This window comes from Drosophila obscura, unplaced genomic scaffold (assembly GCF_018151105.1).
Source record: "Drosophila obscura isolate BZ-5 IFL unplaced genomic scaffold, ASM1815110v1 contig_36, whole genome shotgun sequence".
Taxonomy (NCBI): domain Eukaryota; kingdom Metazoa; phylum Arthropoda; class Insecta; order Diptera; family Drosophilidae; genus Drosophila; species Drosophila obscura.
Genome location: NW_024542824.1, coordinates 2,796,741 through 2,824,691, shown reverse-complemented (window position 1 = coordinate 2,824,691; position 27,951 = coordinate 2,796,741). Strand labels below are relative to the sequence as shown.

Here is a 27,951-nt window from a genome sequence, read left to right as displayed (position 1 = left end):
GGCATACAATACATCGTTGTCTGCTCTTTTGATTTTTGGTAAAAAATAATATAAGAAACTAAATAAAATACTTGAAAGATTAAAGCTAATCGGTTCTTTATGAAATGTTCTTATGAATGGAATAAATTCTAATTGTCAGGAAATATGCTTTAGTCATTTTTTTAGTTACTTGATATTGATTTTTAAATTTAGTTTGTTTTTATGGAGTTATTGCTTATCGTAGAGTAGTCATAATAAAGATTTTGCAATATTAAATCACACTTTTCGATGGTTTTCAGGAATTTAAATGTTAATTCTGTAGTTGGTTAATTTTCACTCATTCCTGTGGGAATCTTTGATTTTTTTCTTTAGCTTTTTTGATGCACATCCATTTATGGAAGCATTTAAGAATATTTTCAGCCCATTCTGTTCACTTGATTATTATTTAGTTAAAAACAAATTAAATTATATGCCTTTGTGTTAAATTCCAAAATCATGTTAGATCTTTAGTTTAGTTTTTTTTTTCACCGATTTTCAATATAGTTGCATATATTCCTTCCTTTCTTTTTCATTGCATTACTTTTTAAATTTGAATATTTTTAGTTTGATTAATTGTTATTGTTTTAATAGTTATATTACTCTCAATTTATTTGTTCATCTTTCCATTTAACCTTGTCCTTTATACTCGATTAATATTAAAATTCCTCAACGATTAACAATTGTGCGATGCTTGTTGTATTTCCTTCATTTATCCTTCAATTTGTATGCAAAAGATGTGTTTTATCGAAAATTTGTGATAAAATTTTGTTGCCAAAAACCAGTTGTTTGCATTGACAGACTCCCATAATGCCGGTCTTGTAACAGATATAAAACAGCACAAGTTCGGAATTACGGGTTTCTGTTAATGGTCCATATATAAGTATGCACCATTTTTCTCTGTTGTTTTATAAACTATTTTATCCATTGATCCATTGATAGCAGATGTTCTCCTTCCCTATTTGTATTCGTTTTGTGGAGCGAGGGACAACCCTCGTTGAGAGGAAAAACATGTTTAATCCATTTGGTAAAGTTGTGAAATTCCTTTTGCAGCTTCGGAAGTTCCTGTGGAAGTTCTCCTTTTGTGTTTGTCCTTTATCTGCAATTATTTTTAGATTTTAGGAGATATTTTTGGTATTATATATTTAGTGATATATTTACGACAATTCCTTCACGTTGCTCTTTGTCTAAGTTCTTTTTTTTTGGGAATTTAATAGAGTCATTCCTTCCTTCTATTCCTTCCTCCTGCTTTACTTCCGCTTGATAATCTGCAAATACAAAAAAAATATATATATATATAAATATTTAAGTACAAATATCTAAACGTTTCGTCTGATTGCAAAAAGCAATTCCACTCGATTTGGCCTAATCCTCAATAGATTTTGTCTCTGGCCACGTAAGCCGATCGCCTCGCTGCAGTTCAATTCAATTTGCAACAAAGGAAAAGCCGACACAGAGACAGAGGCAAAAGAGAGAGAGAGATAGAGAGGAAAACACACAGAGAAAAAGAGAGAACGTGTGAGAATCAGAGAGGAAAAATTGCATTACATGTTCATCTTTAAGCACAGACACTCCGCAAAAAAACAAAAAAAAAAAACAAAGTTATATGTAACCATAGTTATGGCTATGTGGTATATAGGGCTATAGATGGGATTATACATGATGGTGTATATGGTTGATAGAGTTGTATGGGTTGCAGCTTTCTTGAACGGCAACAAACTGAAACTGAAATGGCAGCTGAAGCTGTAGCTGTGGCTGTGGCTGGAAGCGGAGGCAGACGACTCTGAGGCAGAGGCAGAGCCAGTGACTGAGACTCTGAGGCTCAACTTCAACTATGTTCGTGGCAGCGGCAGCGGCGACTGCGGCTGTATCTATCGAGTGTTTTGGCCACTGGCTTGTTGTGCCTGCTGCCTGCCTGCTGCCTGCTGCCTCTGGTTCCTGGTGTGCCTGACTGGTGTGTGCCCCATGTTGCAGCCATCGCGTACTACATATGTACAATGACGCTGCGATGCCGTGCCATTGCCAGTGCCAGTGCCATTGCCATTGCCATTGCCATGCGATTCCATGCGATGCGATGCGATGCTATGCTTGCCGTCTTCACCCATTGGCCCTGCCACTTTGCCACATGTTTGCAATGCTTCTTTTGGTGGTAGCAGCAGCAGCAGCAGCAGCAGTCAGCGCTCTCTCATACACGTGCACGTGTGTGTGCGGAGAAGGGGTATGGTATGGACATGCCACTGGGACTCCTCTGACTTCGACTGGGACTGGGACTGGGTCTGGGTCTCTGTCTGGAGAGCAGCAGCAGCAGTTCGTTGGCTGTACCTATTTTCGCGTATTCCGGCCCAGGACCTGCCTCAACAATTTCAGCACAGACACACACACTCACACACAAAGAGCGAATGAGAGAGAGAATGGCTGCTTTCTGGTTTCCTTCCTACTTTTGCTGCCAGCGTTGACGTCGCTTAAAAACCGGTAACAGAATGCGGCTGCTGCTGCTGCCACCAGTCACTGCCACTGCCAAAGCTCTGCTGCTGCTGCTGTTGCTGCTTCTGCTGGCTGCTTCGAAATTTGTTTTTGCACAAGTTTTTTGTTTGCCAATTGCTGCTGCCCCTGCAACTCGTTCGTTTTCGCTCTCTTTGGGGTTCGTTCTCTCTTTACCTTTTACTCTTTCGCTTTTTGTGTTGTTGTTGTTGCCTTTTACTCTTTATCTACTTGTTTTGTTGCTTGCCTGCTCTTTGTGTTTGTGTGTGCAACTTTTGTTTACTTTTCCCCCGGGTGCTTTTATTTAACATAAATATTTTCTGAATGAAACAGCAGAAGCAAAACATAAGATAAAATTTGGGCAATGAAAGATTTGCTGATGCACTTGCTGTTGCATTTTTTTTGTAAGGATAAGTGATCGAATTTCGGTTAGTTGTGGAACAAATTTATGAAATATACCCAGAAAAAATTGTCCCCAGGAAGATTGTTTTCTAAGAAATCTTTATGATCTATGGGAAAGTGGAATGGGGATTTAAAATTTAGATTTTAATATGCTAATCGAAGAAATTTCATAGTGGATTTGCATCAAAATCATCATATCCTCCCTCTTAAAGGGTATGCAAAAATATCAATCATACGCCGGGCTCAACATTGCTTATTCAATATAAAATAATTTTCAATATTTGAGTTGATTTTTTAATGGGAAAAAATCAATCATATGCCGGTTATATTTCGTTTAATATCCCACCTCCTGCTGCACACCCTAAACCCCCATCCTGGCATTCAGACTGGCGGCACTCATTAATCATAAATGTATTTTCATTTGCCGAATGACCAAGGATGCTGCTGCTGCAGTATTTGGAGGATGCAATGATCTGGAAATTGTTTGCTTTTCCTTTAGTTGCTCCTGCTCTTGTTTTTGTTTTTTTGTGTGTAAATATTTTCTGCTTGTCAAATGAATTTTCGCCATTAATTTTCATTTATCGCAGCGGCAGGGCAAAATGGAAATTAAATTTATGGCATTTAAGTGGAAAGGTTAAGGGGAGAATTACAGCAAAATTAATTTCAAAGATAATAATTGTATAATTTTTGAGATATAAAAATTGCATTAACTGATTGTCCGAGTGACTCTGGGGAGCATTTCAAATGTTCACTAACCCTGGATTAATTTTTAATGTACTTGCTCAAAGTATTCGATGATGCAAGAGTTTTCTCTGGTGAAAGTTTTAAATGTACAAGTATTTCAGAATAAATTCCTAAAAATTCTCAAAAATTTCTATAGGTCTATCGAAGGTCAACAACTTATTATATATTTTATCATTAAATATTTATATTTTTTTATCATTATATTTTTCATATTTTATTAATAAAATAAATCCCATTCCAAAACTAAACTAACAATGTTCCAATATAACTTTGATGCACCATCATTCATTTCTCCACCAAATGGTGGCATCTTTAACCCGCTCTATCAACTCTTTCTTTTTCCCTGAAATATTAAACACATTTTGTGCATTTAACAATTTCCTGGGTCTCCCCGCAGACGCCAACCTCAACAAAAAACCAAGGCCAAAGCTTCAACACTCAGACAAAAGCCAATGCCACACACTCATACAGCGACAGCAAAGCCAAAGAGAGAGGCAGGCACACACACACACACACAAACACACAGAAACAATGTGCAACGCGTTGCACAAAATTATGCAATCTCTCTCGCTGCCATAACTCTTTCGCTCTCTTCTATTTTTGGGGCGCGCTCTCTTCGGTTGCATTGTGGGTTGTGTGTGTGTGTGTGTGTGTGGTGTGGTTCTCCCCTCAATGCCATTGTCATGGGAGCTTGCAGCACAACAACAACCAAAGAGTTGGAGAGCCGAATGGGGTACAATGGAGGGGCATAAAGCAGAGGGACGCCGAATGGGGCAGCATTAAGCAGAGAGTAGGCAAAAGCAGAATGGAGCAGAGTCCACGCCATGCAACCAATTCAATTAGATGCTCCATGGCCTTCGCTGCTTCCACTGCTGCCGCTTTTTCACTCCTTTCCTTTCCTTTCCATTCTTTTCGCGTTTCGTGCCACAGACAACAACAGCAGCAACATGCGGGGCCACGGCCATGGAGTTGTGTTCTTCTCCACGATGGAGTTGCGCGATGCGATGGCAACTCTGTCGCCCTGCCTCATGCCTCATGCCACATGCCGCCTGACTGCCTGCCTGGTTGAGCATTTGGACAAAAAAACTTTGCGAGAGTTGCGACTGAGTTTGGTTGCAAGTTGCAGAGTGCCGCCAGAGTTGATTAACCTTTGGACGTTCTGTTTTGCAACTCCATTCGCGGAGCGCAAACGGAGCGGAGCCACTGCTGCTCCGATTTAAATGCTCCATCGAGTGGGGAGCTTCACTCTGTTCTGTTCTGCTCTGTGCTGCTCTGTTCTGCTCTGTGTGTAGGTAGGTCTGGTAGGTCTCTGTGTGTGGGTTATGTGTCTCCTTCTGCACTTCTGTTTGTCTGTTGCTCTTCTTTTTTCGGGTTGCACGAGTAACTGCAGCTGTGTCTGTGTACATATCTGTGTGTTGTGTCGTGTTCGCAGCCATGTAAGCAGCCATTTTTAATGGCTCCCCATATACGTGGAACGTATATGTTTCTGCAGCACCAAGCACCGAAGTCGGAAGAAGAATTAGTTTTGTGCCTCAGCCAGAAGCAGTAGCGAACCAAAGCCCCAGTAGAGCTAAGCTGCCATTAAACGGTTCAGTTTTTACCGATGCTTTTTTGACAGAAAATCTAATCTAGCGAGGCAGCACTTGAGCTGGTGGAGAAATCCCATAGATAATTAATGGAACATTTCACTAAAAGAAATTAGAAAAACAAAAATCGAAGGGCACTGCCTCTGAATTACGCTGAAAATAGTTAATTTAAATGGTAAAATATACAGACCCTAAAATACCATCGGTAGAAAAAGTGAAGTGCAGCAGCAGCAGCAGCTTTAGTTTATTTTCCATTCACACTACTCGTAATCTGCAGCCCACGACAGGCCCTCCCTACCTCCCTCCCTGCCTATCCACCTTTTGCTCCCTTTCTTCCCTTCACTTTTTTTCGCTGGCACTTCCTACTTCTACTCTCCCACTCGTGTTGGTAATTGTAATTGAAATTTGGCGTTGAAGCGAGTAAATGTTCCGCTCTCTATGCACACTCTCTAGGCACCGCAATCTGTCTCGCTCTCCCTCTCTCTCTCTCTCTGTCACACTCTCTGTGTAGCTTCCGCTCTCGCTTACTCCAACTCTGTCCCTGTCTCTGTCTTTTTATTACAGTTTCCACATTTTTGGACAAAAGTTGTTTTGGCATTCGCCTTTGCTCTTCCTGTTTGTTGGTGTGGGTCATGGCTGTTGGATGCCTGCCTGCCGCGTCATGGCTATGCTTTTTCGGTTCTCTGTTCTCGGTTCTCGTTTCTCGTTTCTGTTCGTTGTTCGGCTTTTATGCATGGCGTAGGGTATGGTTTTTCATTTTTTTTTTTTTTTTTATTTTTAATGTTTTTTCGGGGTACATTGACTGCTCCTTTTTATGGCCAAGTCTGGACTTAGGTCTGGCTCTGGCTCTGGGCTGGCTCTCTGGGTCTGTGACTGTGACTGGTTCTTCCTTGTTTTGACGGGTCTTTTGTGTTGGCTCGTCGTGTATGGCTTGCAAAATTGCACAATATTTGTCGTTGTGGCCTTTTGTTGCAATTAAATTCATAATGTGGCAGCGGACGCGCCTCCTCTCCACCGATTCTGCTTGTGTGTGGGTTGATAATGGGAATGGAATGCACGCCCCTTCTTCCACTGGAAGATTGCGATAAGCAAATGGAGGGGATCGAACCTTTGGTTTGGTATGTTTTTGTCGAAATTTAATTAAATTAAGGGGTTCCTATGCGTGACTTGTGATTCCATGTATAAAACACCTGCAACTAGAACTGCCTATCTATTGATCCATATAAGTAGCTGGATTAATGGTTCGTGGTAGCATTGATTGTGTGGAACCTCCACATAAAAGTACTTAAACGTGCAAGTGGCTCTGGCAGCTGATTGAAAGTCCATTTGAAGCACTTTTGTATCGATTTAATCTGTTTGATATATTGAAGATCAACTTTCAAGTATTCTGAAAGGTATATACAACCCAGCCAAACACTTTCTAGTGTAGCATAGATTGATCTATACGAGTTCTGGTAGCTCCCCTAGCATCCAAAGAAGAAGTTATTGTGCGGAACCCGTTCGTGGACACTGCCGTGTCGTCGTCGTTGTCGTTGTCGTTGTCGTCTCTTGGGTGCTGCAGAAGAGTATCTTTGGCTGCGATTTGTATCTCGGTGTTCTGCACATCCGTGCGAATACACGAGTGCGAGTGCGAGTGCCAGTGCCAATGCCAGTGCGAGTATCTCTCTTATTGGCTGCTGTTTATTTGCGCGCTGCGTCCGCTGCTTATTCGCTTTTTCGCTTATTGAGTTTCTGGCTCTGCCTCTGCCTTATGTCTTGTCTGAGAACGAAGACGATGGCAAAGGAAGGCGTTCAATGAACTCCGCGGAGGAAACGCTGAGACAAGAGAGACAATCCAATCGCTGCAAGTACGGGGAGCTACACTGCTCTTGCTTCTGCTTCTGCTTCTTTTTGCTTGCTGCTTGTGTTGGTTGTGTGCTTTCATTTTTTTTTTTTTTTTTTTTGGGAGTTTTGTCGCAAAGTGCACGCTTGAGAATATCCCATCTCTGGAGAACAACATCTCTGGGGGGGGGAGGGAAGTGAGAGAAGAGAACCCCAGGCGCTGGAGAAGTGCTGGAGTAAATGCGTGGCTCTGGTCAATGGATGGCTCGCAATTTGCAGTGGAGCAAAAGTTTGGCTCTGTTTTTTTGTGAGTGGGAGATTAGCAAAAAATGTGGAAATTTAATTGAAAAGAAAGCCCCAGAAAAAAGCAGGAAAGAGGATGGCAGAAAGGGAGCAGCAGGAGGAAGTGCTGAACAAAGAAGAGAATTGGCGAAGGGTAGAGGAAAATTAAGAGGATAACGTAGTAGTGGGAACAAGAAAATACGTAAAATAATTATGAAGAAAATGTAGAAATTAAAGAAGAATTACGAGGATGAGCAGAAGAACGAGGAAGATCCTGATAAAGATTCATGGGGTGACGACAAGGGGGAGTAGGAGTACAAAATGATTCCAATGGGAGAGTGGGGGATTGTTTGGACGTGTGGTAATCCCCAAAATGATATTGAAATATTGAAAAACGTTTCCGCGACGGCCACACAATGGCAAAGAAGTCAGAGATAAGCAGCCACAGATTTTTTATGCTCGCTCTTCCTTAATACAATTTCACACAAAAAAACACACAGCGAGCGAAAGAGAAGGAGAGGCATATATAGAGAGAGAGTGAGTCAGATATAGAAGGGGGTAAAGAGAGAGGAGGCGAAAAGCGACACACGTGAGCGGGGCGGTTGATGACGAAGGCAACAGCAGCAGCAGAGGCAGCAGCGGCAGCGGGGACCAAGACCAGACAGCAGGCTGGCTGCCTCATCGCCCGAAGGGGCATGTGGCAGTGGCAATGCCAATGCGAAATAGCGTAGAATGACGTAGTCGATAAGGCAGAAGCAGAGGTGGCAGCAGCAGCAGCAGCAGCAACAGCAGCAGAGGCACAGCAGCGACAGCGCCACATGCAATTTCAAAGGTCAATGACACGCAGCTTGCAGCGACAGCAGCGCAGTCGGCAGTGGCAGCAGCAGCACAAATGAAGAGAGGAGAGCGATAAGCAGAGGAAAGCTCTGCTCTCTTGAAGTTGTCGTTCGTTCGCTCGCTCTCTCTCTGTCTCTGCATCTCTAATGCGGCTCTCTCGTTTGCTCACTTTTTGCTGCATTTACATGACGGAATATTGAATTGAATTTTTGTTGTTGTTATGGCTGTTGTTGCTGCTATTGCTGCTGTTACTGCTGCTGCTGTTGTTGGTGTTGCTGTTGTTTCTGCTGTTGCTGTTGGTGTCGCTGCTGTTTTTGCTGTTGCTGCTGTTATTGCTGCTGCCGTTTTTCATTCATTTTGCAATTTGCATACTCTCTGGCTCTCTCTCGCACCCACACTTTCACACACAGGAAATACGCAACACTTACACACACACACACGTACACACAAATGAGGTTCTTGTTGTTTTTGGGTTTTCGGTGTCTGTAATTTTTCATTGTTGTTGATTGCAACCAGCACCCAGATTCCTACACCCACCCCCCTCTACCCAGCCTATCGCTGGGATCCTCATCTTCCTCGTCTTCTACCGCCCCACCCCTCACGGAAGACCCAGTAAAGTCAGTTCTATTCAAAGCCCACCCACATGTGCCACAAATTACTTTTCATCATTTTCATATTTCGCCACAAAAGAGAGAGAATGCAACAAAGATAGAAAGAGCCGAGCATCCGTTGTTATACACTTGGCAAGGGTATTACGATGGCAGCAATTTTAATCCAAACCAACAAAAATAGAGAGATTAAAAATCTTGGAGATAGAAATTGGAATAAAACAAAACAAAACAAAAATGTAATGCCATAACTTATGAAGGCAAAACAGATCAAGATATCGTAGTCTAACATTGCAAAAAATAAAGAACAGTATTTCTACAATACAATATTTTTTAAAGCTAAAAGAAATTCGAATATCCAACCACAAAGTTCACATCAAAAATACTCCAAAAGTTAGGGTATTGCACGTTCGACTGACTCCCAAGCCCCAACAGCCTTTCCTTTCTTGTCGGTTTGCCTTGAGTGAATTATGAGTCCAGTCCAAGAGATTCTGTTCTGTTCTGGTTTGTGTTTTGCTTTGTATGTGCATCTGCATGCGCGTGTGAGTGTGTGGTGTGGGTGTGGGTGTGTGTGTGTGTGTGTGTGTGTGTGTGTGTGTGGGTGCAGTCATAAATTATGCAAAAAATTGCAATTATTTCCATTAAAAAGATATCTTTTTCATACATAAATATGTATATGTATGAAGTGGTTTTCTTGGCGCACACAAAAAGTTGACAAGGAAAAGTTGGCCAATATGGTGAATAGAGGATGCAAGAAAGTTTGCAAAATTATGTGTGTGTTTGTGGAAAAGTATGGAAAAGTATGTAAGTTGTCTCAAGAAAAATTAATTGCTTTTAATATAAAATAAATTAATAAAGCAAGAAAGTTAAAGAAGTAAAGGGAAAAACTTAGTCCAATTAATCAATAAGTCGAATCATCTCTTATCTCTAGTAGTAGAATCTCTAATCTCGTCACCCAATTAAGCCACCTAATGATCATATAAACAAGCTGTTAAACCATTGAAATCGTTCACGTAATTCCCATTGTAAATCCAATAAAAAAACACCACCATTATGCAACCGATTATCAATTTATAAGAAATTAGCTTAACCCAAACAGAATGACAACAGCTTTAGGGCAAATCGGGTTAATTAAACAATTAACACACGACACACACAGAGAGAAAGAGATGGAGAGAGAGAGAGAGAGAGAGCGAATGAGAAACAGATCAAAGATAGCAGAGAATGCAATTTTTACAATGAAAGGCCATAAAATATTGTTTGTATTATTTTTGTCTTCTTTTTTTTATTGCACACACAAAACGTGCAACACAAACACAACACACACACACACACACAAAAGCCGCAGCAACAACAAAGAGAGTGCCATAAAACGTGGCAAATGGGGGACGGGTCGGGACGGAACGGAAAGGGAAGGCGCAACAAAAAGCTTTGAGCTAAAAGTTAGGTTAGGTTAGGGACGCCACATGCAACGAGCTGTGGCAACGAGAATTCACAGCGAAAGAGAGTGGGACGTACGTAGCATGAAACGGGTTCAAAATCCTATGCAACATGGCAACTAAACAAAAGCCAGAAGGTAGACGAACCAAAGTCGCATCGCATCAGGAATCCAATAGAGCGTGGACGGGTTTCCTAGGTGGGTGACGAGGGGGAAGAGTGGTTTGCCAGAAAGGTAGGGGGAAGAGAGAACAGAACGTTGCAGAGAAGCGGTGCAAAAAGAGCGGGAAGAACAGTGGCAAAAACTCGTTTTATTGGTGCTGCAAAACAACAACGAAAAACATAAATGCAACGTCACTAACTAGTGGGGAAGGAAGAAGCGGGCAACATAGTGACAGACAGAGAAAGAGGGAGAGGGAGAATGATCAGCAAAGTGAGAGGCAAGAACGACTTTGCACCCTAGGGTCGAGGATCGTTTAAGCGTTCGTTCTGTGCTGTTGCACGTTGCCAAACCTGAATTTGATCATCATTATCATCATCAATGCAATGCCAATGTCCACATCTATGCACTTAGCGAAAAGCATTTATCTTTCTTCAGAAAAAGTGCGAGAACAATGCTTAGAGAATTTGCATATTTTGATTAGTTTTTATTCAGAGAAAGATATGCTCATGAGATAGAGAGAGAGGAAGTGGAACGCAAAAAAGAATTGCATGTGAGAAAAGTTGTTCAGTTGGGATCACAAGAAATCTCGAATTTCCAAGTCATTCTACACTGAAAGAAAAGCTACTATATTTGAATAGAAAGGAAATTATTTGAATTTATAATCTTAATGAGAACACAGAAACTTTTTGTAAGAAAGAAATTTATAAATAAATTGTTGATTTTGTTTCTTGGAAATAGGGCGAGGCCTATTAAAGTTTTTGCCCCCGGAAGTCATTTGCCCATTGAGGCACCTGCTTCTTTCTGCCAGTGCACACCCCAAAGTAGTTTCCACTCTTTTATTTTGCAGCTTTTGCATAGCTTCTTTTCCTTTATAGCTGACTACCTCTGGGGTGCAATGCGCTGCTGCTTGCTCTGTGACTTTAAGTCCAATTAGTGAACGACAGAAAGCCAATGCTAGTGCGAACACACAAATCTAATTACGCATACGCCGCGTGGTCCAAACAAACAAAAAATTAAACCGAGGTAAATTAACAAAAAAAAAAATAAAAAGAAAAAAGTAAAAAGTTAGTAAAAAGAAAAACCGGTTGCAGTTCTTTCACTTCATTTTTTTCCCACTCTGCTATTGCTCCTTGGTGTCTGTCTTCCTTCCTTCCGTCCGTCCTTCCTTCTGGCAAAGGCAGCTGGCAATTAACTGGTGTTCCACCTCTCCCGGACTTTCCTTCTGTCACCCTGTCGCAGTGCCCCACTCCCTGGCTTCCCTTCTGTCATGCTCACACTTCCACCATCACACTCTTTTAATCAAATGACAGGTCAAGGCAGCTAAAGAACATCCTGGTCGAGGCGCTAAATACACTTAAACACACAATATAAGCGGAGTTAGATTTGTTTGAGTTGGAACCAATAAAGCAATAGAGCAATAGAAAATACTATGTTCTCATTATAGATATAGGCAATGATGGGCAATGATTTCTACGACTGGTAGAGGGATATCTCTAGGTGGAAAAGGAAGAATTATGTCCGCTTAAGATTGGGGAATTGATTGGGGAAGATTTCTAATGCATATCGTTTCTAATTCTATCCTTGCAGGGCTAAAAACTCTTTTATTCAATGACACCAATCTAAATCTGTTCGATTTTACATCCCTTCTGTGCCCCACAATCCTTATTCAATCCCCAAATCATGATAGTCCCCTAAGATAGTGTATTCCAAAGGAAGAACCTTTTGATTGCCTGTTTTTTTTTTTAGTTGTTTGTGCCTTTCCCCTTTCACCGAAATACTTTAAAGCCTCGCTTAACTGCACTTGTTCTGCAGCTGAGCTTAAATCGCTGGAGTGGTGGACTTGGAGTCGTTGTTCCTGCTGCATTCAATTGGCTTCTTCTTGGGCAAACTTCCGCCTTTAGCTCTTTCTTTCTTTCTCTTCTTTTCTTCATTTTCTCTGTGCAGTTGTATTTCTGTTCCTGTTCTTGTTGTTGTTGTCATGTTTCGGGCCAATTCTTTAGAAGTTTCTTCAGTGCCTGGCGGCATAAATTAGTTTTACCGTTACATGTACTGGCGGAATCGGACTGGGGACAGGACTCCTTAGGGTGGCGGCTACTATATAATTTGCCAAGCAATTTCTGTCCGCAGCAAACAGGCGAGCAACGATTTTTAAATGCGATTTGCCTGGTGTTGATATCGCCAGCAATTTGCGTTTACGATTATGATACAACAAAAATTCCTTGAAATTGAGAACCCAAAATTAATAATGGCGTAGGATATCAGGGCAGGATATAAAATGAGTGCAAAGTGGAGAAATATCAAAAGAAAAAAATTGTTTTCTTTAGCCAAGGAATATTTTTCAGATTTTAAGAAATTTTTCAGTTGTTCAACAGAAAAATGTTATCAATGCATAGGATATGAGGACTCTGCTTAAAAGTTAAACTATGCTTAAATTCTGCTCACAAGTCGGTGTTGTTTAAGCTGAAAAATACTGGAACTAAGTACAAACAAAAATGCAATGCAAATAATATGTACGGCAGCCTTTAACCTTTACAAAAAAAAACCTTTCGAAGGAAAAAGTATCCTCCTCTATCAGCATTATTTATTTAGCAATTGCTTTCCTCTACTTCATTGAATAATTCAACGTTGAATGTACTACGATCCATTTTCGTCCAATTGAATAGTGGTGTAATATGAGATGACTCAACAATTGCAACAAATTACAATAATTGAGAAACAATTTGCTAGACCAACTGGCAACAACAACAGCACCAGTCAGCCACCAATAGTCAGAGGCCACAACTGCAGCAAAAATGTTAATCATTAAAAGAAAAAAAGAAAAAAAATACAAACGGGCGACGCGACGTCAATAAAAATTTGTTACCCCGCAATATGCAAACGGCCATTTGCATGAGCAAAAATTGAAATTAATGAGAAAAGCAATAAAAAAAAAAACTAGAGGCAAAGGCAGAATTAGAACAAAGGCAAGTGCAATAGCAAATAGCAATGGCAATAGCAACAATAGTTAGACATTCGGCTTAGTAACAGAGTCTCAGAGAGCCAGAGAGAATTGTTTGTGGGTTTGTTGTTAAGTCAAGTCACACGATTATTGGCGGCCATTTTGCATGAGGGAAGGGTCATAGACTAAGTGGGGAAAGCAGATGGAGTGAGAATTTGAGGAGAATCTCATAGTCATAGCTGAATACGAGTATGGAACAAAGGGCACATCTTACAAGAGGATATCCTTGCCTCATACAAGAATATTATTGATTAATATGTGTTCTATGTTATTTGATAGGGTTTTGTTGTAAATATTAATGTTTTCCTGTGTTTATTTCATCAGCAACAAAATTTAAAATTTCTTAGAATTTCTTATACGATATCCCCTATCAATATAACTATAAGAAATTTCTTAGAACTTCCAAAGACAATTTAAAACTAGCTTCAATGAATTCTTATGAATTGAAAGACAATGTCTGCGATGACGCCATATACCAATGCATTTAACTTTGCTGAAAGTCTAAGGTTTAGGTCTCTCTTTACTAACACTTTTAATATTTTTTGAAGAATAATTTCCTAGAAATTCCCAGCAAAATTCCTTACCTCGAAATGCCTTGAAACTTTAATCAGCCAAAGCTTTTTTTTTTAGAAAATGGCAGAACGGAAACAAAATCCTCCTCAAAAGACCACAAAACGAATGGTGAAGAGGGACCTGTAGCCTGTTGGGGAGGTCATTTTCTATTGCTAATGAGAAACAGTTGGTTAGGCTTTGGCTCTCTCTCTCTCTCTCTCCATGCAAATGTGAATGTGTGTGTGTGTGTGTGCGTATCTATGACTCTCTGTCTGTCTGGGAATGTGTGTCACAGCAGTGGATGACATAATTCAAAGTGAAACGGATGACATTCATTACGATGCATTTGAACGACAGCAAAAACGAAAAAAAAAAAAAGGCGAATAAAATACGAAAGTCAGACATATGGAAAAACTGGGCAAATTGCAATTGCAATTGTAGACAGAGGTCTGCCGTTGTGCATATGAGAAATACATACATACTACATATACATATATACATACATATGTCTCATTTTTTAAAACTCTCGTGATATCTGTTGTCGTATCGCTTCTCTTTTTGTGAGGATTCCCCCGTTTTCTTTCTTGTCCAATGGTCATGCTCTGAATACGTTTCTACTCCTTTTCTGTTGTCTTATTCTTGCCCTCTGCTGCTTCCTTTTTGTGCCCGCTTGCAAGTACAGTTATGTGACCCTTTTGACAAGATCCTCGTTTGCTTGTTGCACATGCGCACTCACCTTGACTCACGAAAGTCAGTGAGGCAAATCCGTTGTGAGGGTTCATTGGTTTTTGCTGCACTCCGCTGCCTTCGCTTCGACTGTTTCTGCCTCTCACTTTGCCACCAGAGAATTCATCTCCGGTTCGAGTGCCTAAGCGGGGCATTAGACGTTGTGCACGGGGGATACGGGGGGGGGTACCCACGGGTGGTAGCCCAGGATTATGCTCGTTAGTTATTGATGGCCCAGCAGGAAGCAGGCGAATGGTTGCAGGTGCAGCTGCCTGCCGTTTGCTGCTGTGACAGTCAGACAGTCAGTCCTCATGGCGTATACACAATTGTGGGAATGGCATTTTGAGGCCATTTCTGAGAAGAGTTTGGGGGCGGGGCTTGAGACGGATTTCAGGGGGTATGAATATTGGAAAAGCTTCTAAGGCTCATATGAAACACTCATAAGAGCTATGCAGAATTTATTGCATTGTGAACTAGATAAAGTTTATTCTTTCTGGGAGAAAAATACTGAAGAGTTTTTATAGGAATATGAAATCTGAATACATCCTGAAATTCATTCATTAATCAAAGAATTTTAACATAATTTGTAAAGAATTTCTGTCCCAAGAAACTGATTATTTCCATCATCTTTTCTTTTCGCATTGGTCAGGAATTAATTGAAGAAATGTTCTGCAGTCTTTGCACTTCCTTTAGAGCCACACATTCATTACCTACTTCTCATGGCATCATTAAATCATTATTAACTACACACTCCAACTCTTTTCTTGGGCATTAATCAACGCTCAGAATTCATATGCATTTTAGCAGAATTTCTCAAGAGTTTGATTGGAATTTCTAAAAGAATTTCATTGGAATTTCTGTAGTCTTCTCTCCACTTCCTCTGGATCCATACATTTGCTGATTGATTCCCAAGAAGCTTAGTTACCTCCTCTCCAGCTGCCATTTTCCTCACTTCTATCACTTCTTTCATTTTTTTTTCTTTTCATAATATTCTCTCATTAAGTTAAGCTTCGTTATTTCTACCTACCTCCCTCCTGCCCCTTCGCTCCATAATTGCCTGCACTTTCTGCTTGAATGGAAAATCTCCAACAGCATTTTTTCAATGTTTTAAGTCGTTTAATCTGCATTCGCCCCTCTGCAGAGGGGGGGCACTTTAGCAGGGTGAGCGGAGCCAAAGTGGCGTATGCGTAATATGTTTTTCCCTCTAATTGAAATACTTTGCAAAAGAAGACACTTGAAAGGATGGTGGGGCTAGCAGCTACAAAAAAAAAAGGGCTTTAATTGTGCACTAAGCTGCTTACGAGGCACACAGCAACAGCCTCCTCCAGCCAGAGACCAGAGAACAGAGACCCCATCATAGTGCTCTTGCCTGCTCTAGCTATCCGAAAAGATGCATCTGGCACGAAGCACCAGAGGAGCAAGCAAGCAAGCAGCAGCGTACTTTATAGATACACAAAAGCCAGAAAGAGCGAGACCCAAGAACATGGACTTGACTCCGTTGGAAGATGGAAGCAAGTGGCAAGCTTGGTGCTGCTAGTGGTGGGGAGGGGTACATTGCATTGTTGTTGCGGCTAGTTTTTTGTATGATTTTTTTGGTTGTGTGTGTGTGTGTGTGTGTGTATTCCTTGCTTCTTGTGATTCTTCTTCCTTCAGAGAAGAAGGCTGCTAGACGACCATTGCCATGGCTATATTGCCGCCTCCCGATGATGCTGATGCTGAGGTTGAGGTTGATGATGGCCATGGCGATGACGTCGTTGCCATAGTTGCCACATAGTACAGTCATAGACTAAGCGAGAGAGCGCAGCAGTGACTAAGAAAAAGAGTACAGAAAAATAGAGGCTAGAGCAGGGGCAGGGGCGGGGAGCAGGGGCAGAGCAACACTTTATATAGACGATGCATTGCCTGCATAAACTACAGAATTCCTTTTAAAGCGTTAAACTGCATTCGATAGACACAAAGATACACACAGGCACGCACACAAAACGATACGGATACAGATACAGATACTCGTACAGCTGTAGAAACTTTGGACAGACATTGCCATCCATTTTGCAATAGTATTTGTATCGCACTGGCAAGTATCTGCTTGTGTGTGTGTGTGTGTGTCTGTGCATCTGTAAGTGACTGCGAATATGTATCTTTTTTTCTGTTTGAAATTGTATCTGTATATTTAGTTTTTCACATTGCATTGCTCATATTTACTTGAAATTCAATTTGCAAACATTTTACGTTGCCTTTTGTTTGCTCAAGTTTCAATTGTAGTTTTCTCCCATCAACCTCCGCTTCTTTTCCCCACCCTCTCATTCTCATTCTTATTCTTATTCCATTCTCAATTCATTTTCTGAGTTTTTTTTTGTGCTCTCTCCTCCTCCCCCCCCTTTTTGTATATATTTTTGCATTTATTACGCATCAATTTTGAATGATTTGCAAAGAGGGAAAAGCGAAATGCAATGCATTTCGATAAGCTTTTACGGAGCAGACTCTCAGGAATTGATTTGTGTGGATGAAGAGATGGCGAATAAATGCGAAGAAATTGCTTTTTTCTTGTAATAAAATATACATATATTCTTTGGGTTGCCATGGAATCAGAACTTATGGCTAAAAGCGGCGGAAATCTTTTCAAATTAAAACTTATTTTCCTTTCTACCGAACGGAATGGAGAATTTTCTCCTACTTCTCCGCGTTGTTTTCCTCTTACTTTTATTTATTAATCAACTCTAGCAACAAATGTGGCCGCGTTTCATAGATTAAATTCCCAGCTAAACAAATAAAAACCACCTTTAGATCAAGGTTATTCGAACATCTTCTCATATTACTTTTGTACTATTTTCCCAGAATTGTGTTTATTGATTTACTCGAAATAAACAATTAAACTGTACAATCGATTCGTGTGGCACACAAATCGAATGAAATCGGAGCCAAAATCAAGACGAAATTTCCATGACATAAGAAATTGTGGAAGGCCGACTCCAGCTGAAATAGGAGTCGGAATAGGAGTTTGACACCAGTCCAACAATGGCTACACACACACACACACACACACATGTATATAGCAGGGCTCCCCACACAGATACATCTGCAGAATGCACAAAATCAATGTCAAAAGCCTGTTGTAGTTGTTGTTGCTGCAAGGACATCATGGGGGCACACTCTATGAAAGAGCAGAGACCGCAAACAGAATCATGGCTCGATTGCCGACATATGCAGCTTGCAGCAAGCCCCCAACCATCGCTGGTGTGTCCCTTAACTGGTTTCCAGCTGTGTTGACTCCTGACACCCCCCGCTGCTGGGAGCCTAGCAAATGAAGCGAATGCGTCTGTCTAGGAAGACGGGGAAGAGAAGGAAAGACCAAGAGACAAGCGATGGAAGATGCAAGACCCGGAGGAGCTGGCAGCCGGGAATCGTAGTGGTACTGTTCCCTGAATGTTAGTTCAAGGGCGGAATCAAGGCTGAGAGCTCCCCTTGCTATAAATAGTTCTCGTTTCGCCCTCTCTGCCGCTTCTCAGTGAGGGTCTATCCACCATACATGGCGTATACGCAATATGAGAAACTCACCACAGAATTTTGCTCGCTCGAAATGTCCTTGCATGTCGCTCCGTCCTTGTTGCATGCTCGTCGTGCTGAGCGGCATCCCCTTTGCACTTGAACCATTGTCCTTTGGCACTGCCACCGCCACCGGCCAACCCAGCGAGGGGACATGGTTTCGCCCTCTGACTATCCATTTTCCTCTTTTTCTTCGTTTACCAAAAAAATAGAGGGCAAACCAAAAAAAAACCAAAAATAATTAAATAACATGAAAAAGAAGAAAGAAATATAGAGTTCTTGTCGATGCTTAAAAGTCTTCTGTTTTATGGAGTTTTATAGCAAATATTTTAAAGAACTTATTTTAAATTTAAATTTGGAATTTGCCAATTTTATCAGTTGGATATTTGGTTTATTTATTTATTGTTTATTATTTATTGAATTACTGCTTTCAGCTTTTGCCGCATATTTTATCGTTGTGCGATTGGATGTCAATGGAAATGCTGATGATGAGTAATTCAGTGTATCTTTGGGGTTGGAGAGTGGGAATAGAAGACTGCAGTGGAATGTAAATGTGGTGGTTCCCTCGGAATTTTATAATTGTTCATTTTACATACATTTCATTCAAGGTCGGGCGAGGACATTTCAAAGCATGACTCAGTGAAAATAAAACAAAGAATAATCTAAAATGTTAATTGAACTTGAATACTGTTAGGTAATTTAAGAGAAAATCCAAACAAAATCTAACAAATATTTGAAAACACTCTGAATAAATTAAATTAATAATTTTGTAAATGTTTAAAACAAGCAAAACCATTTGCAAATGTGATTTCATATGTATGTATAATATTTAATGATTTCATTATCATTATCAGCAAAGGGGAAGCGACGGCAAATGAAAAGGCAGAGTGCATTCAACTGCCGTTGGCATAACAGCAAAAATTGAAAATAATGCAAAAGAAAAGCAAAGCAAAAAGAGGGTAAGAAAAAGGCAAACATTTCAGGAAAACTCACTTACACACGAATCTTTTTCTCTGAATTTTTCAAAACTAATTCCATTCATTTAAAAAAAGTTGTTCTTCGTTTTAATGCATTTTTATATTATTTCAAATAATATTTTGTTTTAGTGTTTCTATTTTCTGTTTTTAATTTTTCAGCTGCAAACAATTTTCTTTTATTTCATTTTTCTTTGATCTACCAAAAGTTTTTCCACCATTTTAGTATAATTTTTTGCACTTTTCAAATGTATTTTCCACAATCAAAGTTTTTTCTGCATTTTAATATGTTTTTTTTTTGCACCGTTTATAATGTTTTTAGATTTTTATTAAATTTTCCGGTCTCGAATAAAAGTTTTTCCTTCATATCCATTAATTTTTTTTGGATTTTTCTTTAGTTTTTTTTTTGCAGTCAACGAACAAAAGAGCACCAATACCGGCGTAAGATCAGTAGATGTGTGTGTGCGTGTTTGTGTGCATGTTTGCATGAGTGTGCATGCATGTGCATGCGCAGTGCAATCCGTTTTCAAAGTTGTTTTTGTTGTTTGTTGGTAGGGCCCCTTCTCTGCTAACCCTCTGCTTCTTTTTGCGGCTGCTTCTGTTTTTGCTTATTCGCTTGTTGCCCCCACCGCCACAGCGCACTGCCTGCACTTTGAGCAAGAGCACTCTCTAGTGTGTGTGAGTCTGTGTGTGTGTGCTTGTGAGAAAGAGAGAGAGAGGGTGCACTATGTGTGTATTTCTGTCTCTGTGTATTGGTATGACTTCATTTCCTTTGTCGTAGGTCATCATTTCCACAGAGAAAATGCGTTTTAATTGCTTTTAATATTTTGAGAATTTTCGTTTTTCTAAATGTGATCAAAAATAAATGTTAAATATTTTTAGATTTTCTGCCACTTCGTTAATTAAATGTGAGTTTGGTTGCGAAAATATTATTTGCAGGGAAAATGCATTTGAAATGGTTTATATTATTGGAAAATTTTAGTATTTCATAAATTTTGAACAGAATTGTTAAACTTTTTTAGACATTTTTCTATATTGAATTAAAAATATAAACATTTTTTTTTTGTTTAGTTTAAGTTCAACAATATTAAAGGAGGATCAATAATTTTAGCTCTATCGAAAATATCAATTCAAGCGTCCAATGTTTGTACACATTCGTTAAAAACGAAAAATGTTAATTAAATTAATATTTGAGTAAATTTTTAAAATTTTTTTACACACAAAAAGCCCATACTTTCTCCACTGCTCTCGTCGTTTTCCAAAAAACAGTCTTTCACTGGATTTGCACACAGGGAACACTTTTTGCGTTGAATTATTGTCTTTGCCGCTGGCATTTTACTTATTTTTGGAATGTCTTTGGTAATTTATTTGTATAAAGTTCTCTTTCTCTTTTTGCAATTGCACCGTTTCGGCACCGTTCCATGCAATTCAAAGTCGCGCTCCGGACTGGCCGAAAAGGGTACAGAACTGATTCTCCAACGCATTATGTCCGGGGCCAGGGTTGCCACCTTATGTACAGAAAGCCCCCCCTACACAAGAGAGAGGATGGCGACGTCAGCGACGCCAACGCAGCGGCGGAGAACGGTTGGGTACGAGGGGGACGGGTGCAAGCAAGAAATTGTAATAAAAGCAAATGAATCGCACCAAGTGCATCGCACACAGACATATGCGGAGGAGGCGAAGTGCAGCGAAGGGAGAAGTTCAGTACTGCACATATGAGTAGGTGTTGTTGTTGGCTGGGAAGGGAAGGGTAAACAGAGGGTGGGGGGCACCTACAAGCCGGCCGCCGTTTTGCGTGGCAGTTTTTGCACAGAGTACAGAGCAACTCTTTGCTTTTGCTCTCTCTCTCTCTCTCTCTGTGGGTGACGCTCTCTTGCAATTGTTGTAACTGCAGGCAAAGGGTTTATCGATATAAGGTGAGGTATTTCCTATTAAAAGCTTTTACAATGGCTATGGAAACTAAATAGGCAACTGGAAAGATCAGGAATCCCTCAACTTACTAGTAAAACTCTCCACCTGTTTAATCTACCTTGATATGAGTAGTGCATACAAACAAACACATGAACGAATGCATGTACATATGCACATATGCATGTCTGTGTGTGTGCTGTAATCGGCGAACTTTTTTTATCATCTTTCTTTCGCCATTGTCATGATGCTTACCAGTGTTGAAGAACGGTTGGCAGCGGCCCCAAAGTTGATCGCTAGTCGGCTCGGCGCACCTGTCAAAATGCAAATCTGATACGCGGACAGGCAGTGGCACAAGGAGGGTGCCATGGGAAGGCCGTGAACAAGATTTAAGAATTAAAATTTCAAGGCACCATCCGGAAACCGAAATATAACGGACGCCGCGTCATTACGCGAAATTATGCACACATACACATAGGAACACACACACGCACAACCAACGTGGATGTGGGGACGGGACTCCAAAGATGGAACAAGAAACAGCGCAGCAGCGGCAGTGGGAGCGCGTGAGCACGAAGAACCGCAATGTGCAACTTTTGAAAATGAAATGCAGCGCCGCTACAGCGTCGACTGTGCCGACGACAAAAAGAAAGCGTCACGGCACAGTCAAGAGACAACAAAAGTAAAGGAATGACGCGAAACAACAACAAATATTCGCAAAGAGCGAGAGGGAGCGCCAAAGCTTGCTTGCAGCATGGTCAAACTAAACAGGGTGGTGTATTTCCGCACCGCGCTCTCTTTGCTGGGCTCTTTTTATTCGTATGGCAAACTTCGCTGCGCTTGCATGTGTGTGTGAGTGATCCAAAAGAGAGGCGAATACACCACCTTGTATGTTTCAGCATGGCTTGCAGTTTCTCTTAGTCAGGTGGCTGTTTGTGTTTAAGCGCTTGTGACTCCATATATATATATGTGTGTGTGTGCCGATGCATTTCCCCTTTAACGTTAACCCCATTACGGAGCTTAAGGGTTTATGAATTCGGAGAATAAATAATTTGGGTGAATATCCATGAATGGCGCGCTTTATTTGAATTGCGCGCGTATAAAGGAGTGGAGTCGTGGTAACAAAGATTCAGTTCGTGCGAGCTGGATCCAATCCAACAATTTCCAGCACTTTTCGCACACCGTTTACCAGCACTCTTTAAGTAAGCGCAAAAATTCAAAAATCTTGGCAGAGAATTGGACAAAAATAAATGAAACAGAATGTATATTTTCCAAAAATAAGAACAAAGTAATACCGCTACCCGGCTACCGGCTACTAGGACTAGCCACTGACAGGACTTTCCAGGACTACGCACTACACTGCACAGGACAAGATGGATACGAGCAAGGCTGGAGCCAGTGCCACTGCTGCGACCAGCAATGCGTCATCCCAGGACCAGCAACAAGCTGTGGGCCCTTTGCGACCGGCAAAGCCTGGTCGGATGAAGAAACTAGCATATCCGAAGAAACCTGACCAGTACACAAACCGCCGGCTTTATATTAATATTAAATATAATTTTAAAAAATCAAATTTTAAAAAGTGTTGATTGAAACGCAAAAATGAGCACGCGCTTTGGACATGTCGTGACACGTTCGTCGGGATTTTGCCTTTTGGTCACACCGAACTCGTGCGCCTGCTGATTTCAGATTTTTTAAATAATAAATTTCGAATTTATTAATTAAAACCGACTCGAAACAATGGCTTCCATACTGCGTACGGGGAAACTGTTGCGCTACTTTGCGGGCTTCACACGTAATGTGCTGGTCAGCTCGGTGCGCGAGAACGAGGCGAGCAATCTGCTGACAAGTGCACCATGCATATGCGGCCAGTTCCAGAGGTAAGTGCCGGCCGCCCATTACGCAATGACACAGGAATTTCATGAAAATCTAAAAGAGAAAAGTGGGAGAACCCCACGCGGCACCCAGAGGGGGTGCTGTATACGGGATTCTTCTTGTATATTCATTGGAAAAAAGATTGTAAAACTGTTTACATAACCTCGATCTCATCTGGAACATTCGCTTGTGTTTTCCCTCTCAGTGGCTTCGCTACCAATGCCGCCGCCAAGGCAGAGCTGAATCTCGACAAGCAGATTCGCCGCCTGGACCACGATGTGCGACGCATCGGGCGCATATCGCGACGGGATCTGGAGGAAATCCTCGATGAGATACGCACACACCGCACGGCCACCAGTTCGCAATCCCTGATGGTCATACGCTGCTGCGGCAATCTGGTGCCCGAGGAGCTGCCCGGAGGTGCGCACAGCCCTGGTGCAGGAGATCTGGAAGACGCTGAATGCCCTCAATGTGCCCATGGACATCTCGCACTACAATGCGCTGCTGCGCGTCTATCTGGAGAACGAGCATCCGTTTGCGCCCACCGATTTCCTTGCCGAGATCGAGGCCAAGGGCATCGAGCCGAACCGCGTGACATATCAGCGGCTGATTGCTCGCTATTGCCAGCAGGGCGACATCGAGGGTGCCACCAGAATCCTGGAGTTTATGCGGGGCAAAAGTTTGCCAGTGAATGAGAATGTTTTCAATTCGCTGATACTGGGACATTCGCAGGTGAGTGGAGTGGAACCTCTGAGGGGGTTATATTTTATTTATCTTTATCCGTATGCTCCCCAACCCCCCCGTGTGTAGGCCAACGATTTGGAGTCTGCCAAAGGCATTCTGGCGGTGATGAAGCAGGCCGGCCTGGAGCCCAGTGCCGACACTTATACGACGCTGCTCTGCGCCTTTGCGCGTCATGGGGATCTGGCTGCTTTGCAGGAGACCCTCACGGAATGCGACCAGAAGGAGATCATCTTGCAGGACAAGGATCTGCTGGACACTGTGTACGCCCTGGCGGTGAACGGCAATGGCGATAAGGTGGATGAGCTGCTCGCCAAGTTGCACATCTCGCCGGGCTTCAATCAGGATGCCGTCAATGTGATCCTGCGCCTCGTCAACAAGGGTCACGAGGATGTGGGTCTGCAGATACTGCGCGTGATGCCACGTTCGAATCGCGTGAACGGCGAGCCCGTGGATGTGGGCGCCTTCTTCATACGCCAAATGGTGAAGGCCAATCGACCCGTGGAGAAGATTCTGACCATCTGCAAGACGCTCCAGGCAGAGGGACTCAACCCCAAGGCCCTGTCCATTGCCACGGAGGCGGGTCTGACCAATGGCGTGGTGAACAATGCCCTGCCGCTGCTCAAGGAGATGAAGAACGCCGGTCTGCCCATCCGGCAGCACTACTTCTGGCCGCTCATCTGCTCGGTGGAGTCGAATCAGGTGCTGGAGATTGTCCGTCGCATGCAGCAGGAGTTCGCAGTGCCTCCCAACTCGGAAACGATCAGGGACTATGTGATACCCAGCCTCAAGGAGAAGAACTGGGAGCGTGTCATCACTGCCCTGCGGGATGCTGGCGTTTCCAATTCCACGGCCGTCACCTCAGCTGTCTATGCCGCTCTGGTCACGCATCAGATTGCCGATGCCGCCAAGATTATGGAGCAGAACAGAGCCTACTATGTACCCGTGCTGTTCAGGCAGCCACTGATCCTCGCCCTCAGCCACACGAATGACTTTTCCGCCTTTATTCGCTGCCTGCGACAGATCCACGAGGGACTGCAGCAGCGCCCCGCTGGCAAAGAGGAGGAGGCCGAACAGGGAGAGGCAGCAGCAGCAGCAGCAGCTACGGAGAAGAACATACCCGATGTGGTGGGTAGCATTGTGCAGGAGGCAAGCAACTACTTCAATCGCGATCGTGTGGCCACGCTGGAGAAGATCCTCCAAGGGCTGGTCAAGCAGGGCCTGTCCATCAGCAGCGCAAGGGCCACACAGCTCTCGGACCAACTGGGCGCCGAAATGACGCCAAAGATTTCCGAATTGCTGGGAAAACTTAGCTCCGGCGAGCTGGAGCCAACGGCACTGCCAAGCAGCGGCAAGCGAACATTGGTCTCCCTCTCCATCGATGGTGAGTAATGGAAACACACTGTGGATCCCCCCCCCTTAACCCCTTTGTCATCTCCCACAGAACTGGAACGTTTTATTACAAATGTGGAGGCCAAGGGCGAGAATGCAAACAACATCAAAAGGCAGCTCCTGAGTGCCTGCTTCCGTTCCCAGAACATTGAAAAGACGCTGCAGGTCATGGAAAAACTGGAAACGGAAAAGTTTCAGGTGCCACTAGGCAGCCATGCGCAGCTGGTGGATCTGTATACGCATCACAAGCGCAGCTCGGAGGCGCTCGATGTCTACACGAAGCTGAGGGCCAAGGAGCCGACATTCCAGTTGGATAACCTGAAGACGGTGCACCTGGCGGATCTGCTGCTGCAGGAGGAGCGTGTGGAGGAGGCGTTCAAGCTGCTGGAAGAGAACAAAAAGGATGCACCCATCAGCGACACCGATGGCAGCTTCAACTACGTGAGCACCGTGTGGCGTGTGCTCAATGCCATCGCCGAGGCCGGTCAGCCGGAGAAGCTGCGGCGCCTGTTCGATGCGCTGGTGGCCGCCAACTACATTGTGCCCACCAATGTGCTGCTGGGACCACTGATCAAGGTGCATCTGGTGAAGGACGACATACCCAAGGCGATTGAAACGTTCGAGGAGATCTGCCACACGTACAAGGTGACGCCCTGGAAGAATGAGCTGTCGTGCCGCCTCATCCAGAAGGAGGACGCCATCAATCTGCAGCGCCTGACCGATCTGAGCACGGGCATCCATGGCGAGGTGAACAGCTTGTACGATTTGGTCTTCTCCTTTGTGGAATGCGGACGCGTGCGTCAAGCGAGGAAGATCCTGGAGACACCTGGCCTGCGCACACGCCCCCAAAGGATCAGCAGTGCCTGCGATCGCTATCGCAACGAGGGTCTGCTGCAGCCCCTCGAGGGTCTCGTCGAAGCCACCAAAGACCTGGGACACATTGATCGCAACAAGATCTATTACACGCTCTTGCTCAGCTACGACAAGGCCGATGAGGCCGAAAAGGCTCTCGGCTTGTGGACCAAAATGCAGGAGGAGACGCTGCTGCCCACCGATGCGTTCCTGCTGAAGCTGGCGGAGATTCTGAGGCGCAAGAACATTGATGTGCCCTTTGTGGTGCCCGAAACGCAGCAGCAATCGCGAAGGAGCAGGGCGGCCCAAAAGCAAGAGCAAACCCAGACAGAGACGCCCAAGGAGCAGTCCTCCGGCAAGAGGGAGCAGCCAGCAGCCAAGCAGGAGACTACGCCCAGGCCCATCTCCCACAAATCTGGCTTCCGCAAGGCACTGCTGGCCAACGATACGGATGCAGCCATCAGCCACAAACAGAGCCTGGCAGCCACCGACAAGATCAACATACTGGACACTTCGCGACTGATTGAGCTGCTGGTGCGCGACGATCGCCTCACGGAGGCCACCAAATATGTGGAGGAAGTGCTCGCCGATGGCCTGCATCCGCAGCTGAAGATCTTCCGGTTCTATTTGAACAAAATTGCCGCTGCGGGGGATCTGGAGACGCTCGCGAAGATTGGCAAGCAGCTGAACGAAGAGCAGAAGCGTCTGGTGTCGTTTGACAATCGTTTCTGCCACGCCAACATTGTGGCCGGCAAGGCGGAGCCGTTCCTCAAGCAGCTGAGCGCAGAGATTGACACCGCCAAGACGCCCGAGGAGGCGGCCAAGCAGGCGGAGAAGTTCCCGCGTGGCGGCGCCGTTGGCATACTCGACAAGCATCCCGAACTGTTGCCGCAATGTAAGTGGAGATCCCTGCGGCAGGATTTAGCAGCCATTTAAATGTGATTTTCCCTTTTGTACAGATCAAGCGCTGGCGGAGAAATACGCGGCCCACAATCAATTGGGGCCGATGAATGTGCTGTGGATGCATTTGATATCCAGCGGGCAGGAGGCGGCCTCCAAGGAGATCTGGGACAAGCATCTGTCGCAGTTGCCGCGTCTGATGTTCCAGCGTGTGCTGCAGACGGCACGCGAGCAGCAGGACGAGAAGCTGGCCACGTCGGTCATTTCGCAGCTGAGGGATAGCAAAATCTCCGAGGGCGCCATTGGCAATGCCTACTCCTGCCTGATTGACATCCAAACGACCAAGGGGCAGCACGAAAAGGCCCTCGATGTGCTGTCGAATGCCGTGAAGGATGTCTCACTGGAGAATATCAATCGCACGGCACTGCTGAGGCTCAAGGTGGCCGCGGAGGAGAAGGATCTGAAGTTCCCCTATTCGATACCCGAGAAGAAAGTGTCCAAGGCTGATTCATCCTCGTCCTCCTCTTCCTCGTCGGACAGCGACGATGATGTGTCGCCGAAGTTACCCGAAACTGTGCCACCAAAACCGGCAAATTAAATTCAGATTTAGATTTGATTCGGGGAATCAGCCTTAAACCTTTGTAATTAATTTTATTTTAAGTATTTACTATGGATAATATTGATGATTGTAAACTAAAGAAATATATGTTTAGTTTTCGTTGTTGCAAGTGCGCCTTCAGGTTGATTCTTCTTATTTTAGATTAATTTATGATTTAGATCGCATTTGCTTTGGCCGTTTTTTTTTTTTTAACTTATTTTAGAAATAATCCAGTAAAAAGGAGTCTTCAGAAACAGCCAATCTGGTAGAAAATTGGTTTATCTATCGGATAAAATGATATGTCAAGTGTTAAAAGTCCTAGCTAGCTAGTAATATTAAAGCGAATTTCACAATCGAGGAATATGATTTCCAGACATGTACGATTAACCCTTTTTCGAGCAGCGGATATTTAAATATACGCACGAATATTAGGAAACTTGAAAAATATTAGCGCAGCTCAGGTGAAAGATACACTGTTGTTTTTTGCAGGTAAAGAAGAAGGATGTTGCATTTAAAACG

The 27,951-nt window shown here is 43.2% G+C and overlaps 2 protein-coding genes across 5 annotated transcripts; one reads left to right on the top strand and one right to left on the bottom strand.

Annotated features, from left to right (window-relative positions):
• Positions 1-387: 387 nt before the first annotated feature.
• Positions 388-21,669, bottom strand: LOC111080728. 4 transcript variants are annotated; one of them, XR_002608527.2, is made up of 4 exons: positions 21,333-21,669; positions 18,208-18,386; positions 1,177-1,283; positions 388-1,114 (listed from the first exon to the last, which is right to left on the bottom strand). XR_002608527.2 is itself a non-coding variant. In XM_022376534.2 (4 exons), exons 1-4 carry the CDS (start codon positions 19,231-19,233, stop codon positions 1,031-1,033), a joined length of 411 nt encoding a protein of 136 aa, XP_022232226.2. In that variant the 5' UTR covers positions 19,234-19,304; the 3' UTR covers positions 388-1,030. The 4 variants fall into 4 exon arrangements, 1 of the variants encoding a protein (XP_022232226.2); XR_005968151.1 differs by lacking the exon at positions 21,333-21,669 and adding an exon at positions 20,404-21,037; XR_002608528.2 differs by lacking the exon at positions 21,333-21,669 and adding an exon at positions 19,189-19,305.
• Positions 21,670-22,711: 1,042 nt separating this feature from the next.
• On the top strand, positions 22,712-27,560 carry LOC111080713 (leucine-rich PPR motif-containing protein, mitochondrial). The gene is given in 6 exon segments (XM_022376505.2): positions 22,712-22,954; positions 23,155-23,362; positions 23,364-23,681; positions 23,760-25,074; positions 25,135-26,829; positions 26,894-27,560. Coding segments are annotated over 6 exon segments (4,215 nt in total). The 5' UTR covers positions 22,712-22,814; the 3' UTR covers positions 27,433-27,560.
• The last annotated feature ends 391 nt before the right edge of the window (positions 27,561-27,951 follow it).

Excerpts from the sequence above, each read along its gene's own strand:
- LOC111080728 (XM_022376534.2), bottom strand. The coding sequence starts at position 19,233 with ATGGAATTAGTTTTGAAAAATTCAGAGAAAAAGATTCGTGT. Across the intron at positions 1,284-18,207 it reads CGAGCGAGCAAAATTCTGTG|ATTATCAAGCGGAAGTAAAG; the intron begins GTGAGTTTCTCA and ends TTGTATTTGCAG. Across the intron at positions 1,115-1,176 it reads AGCAACGTGAAGGAATTGTC|ATAAAGGACAAACACAAAAG; the intron begins GTAAATATATCA and ends AAATAATTGCAG.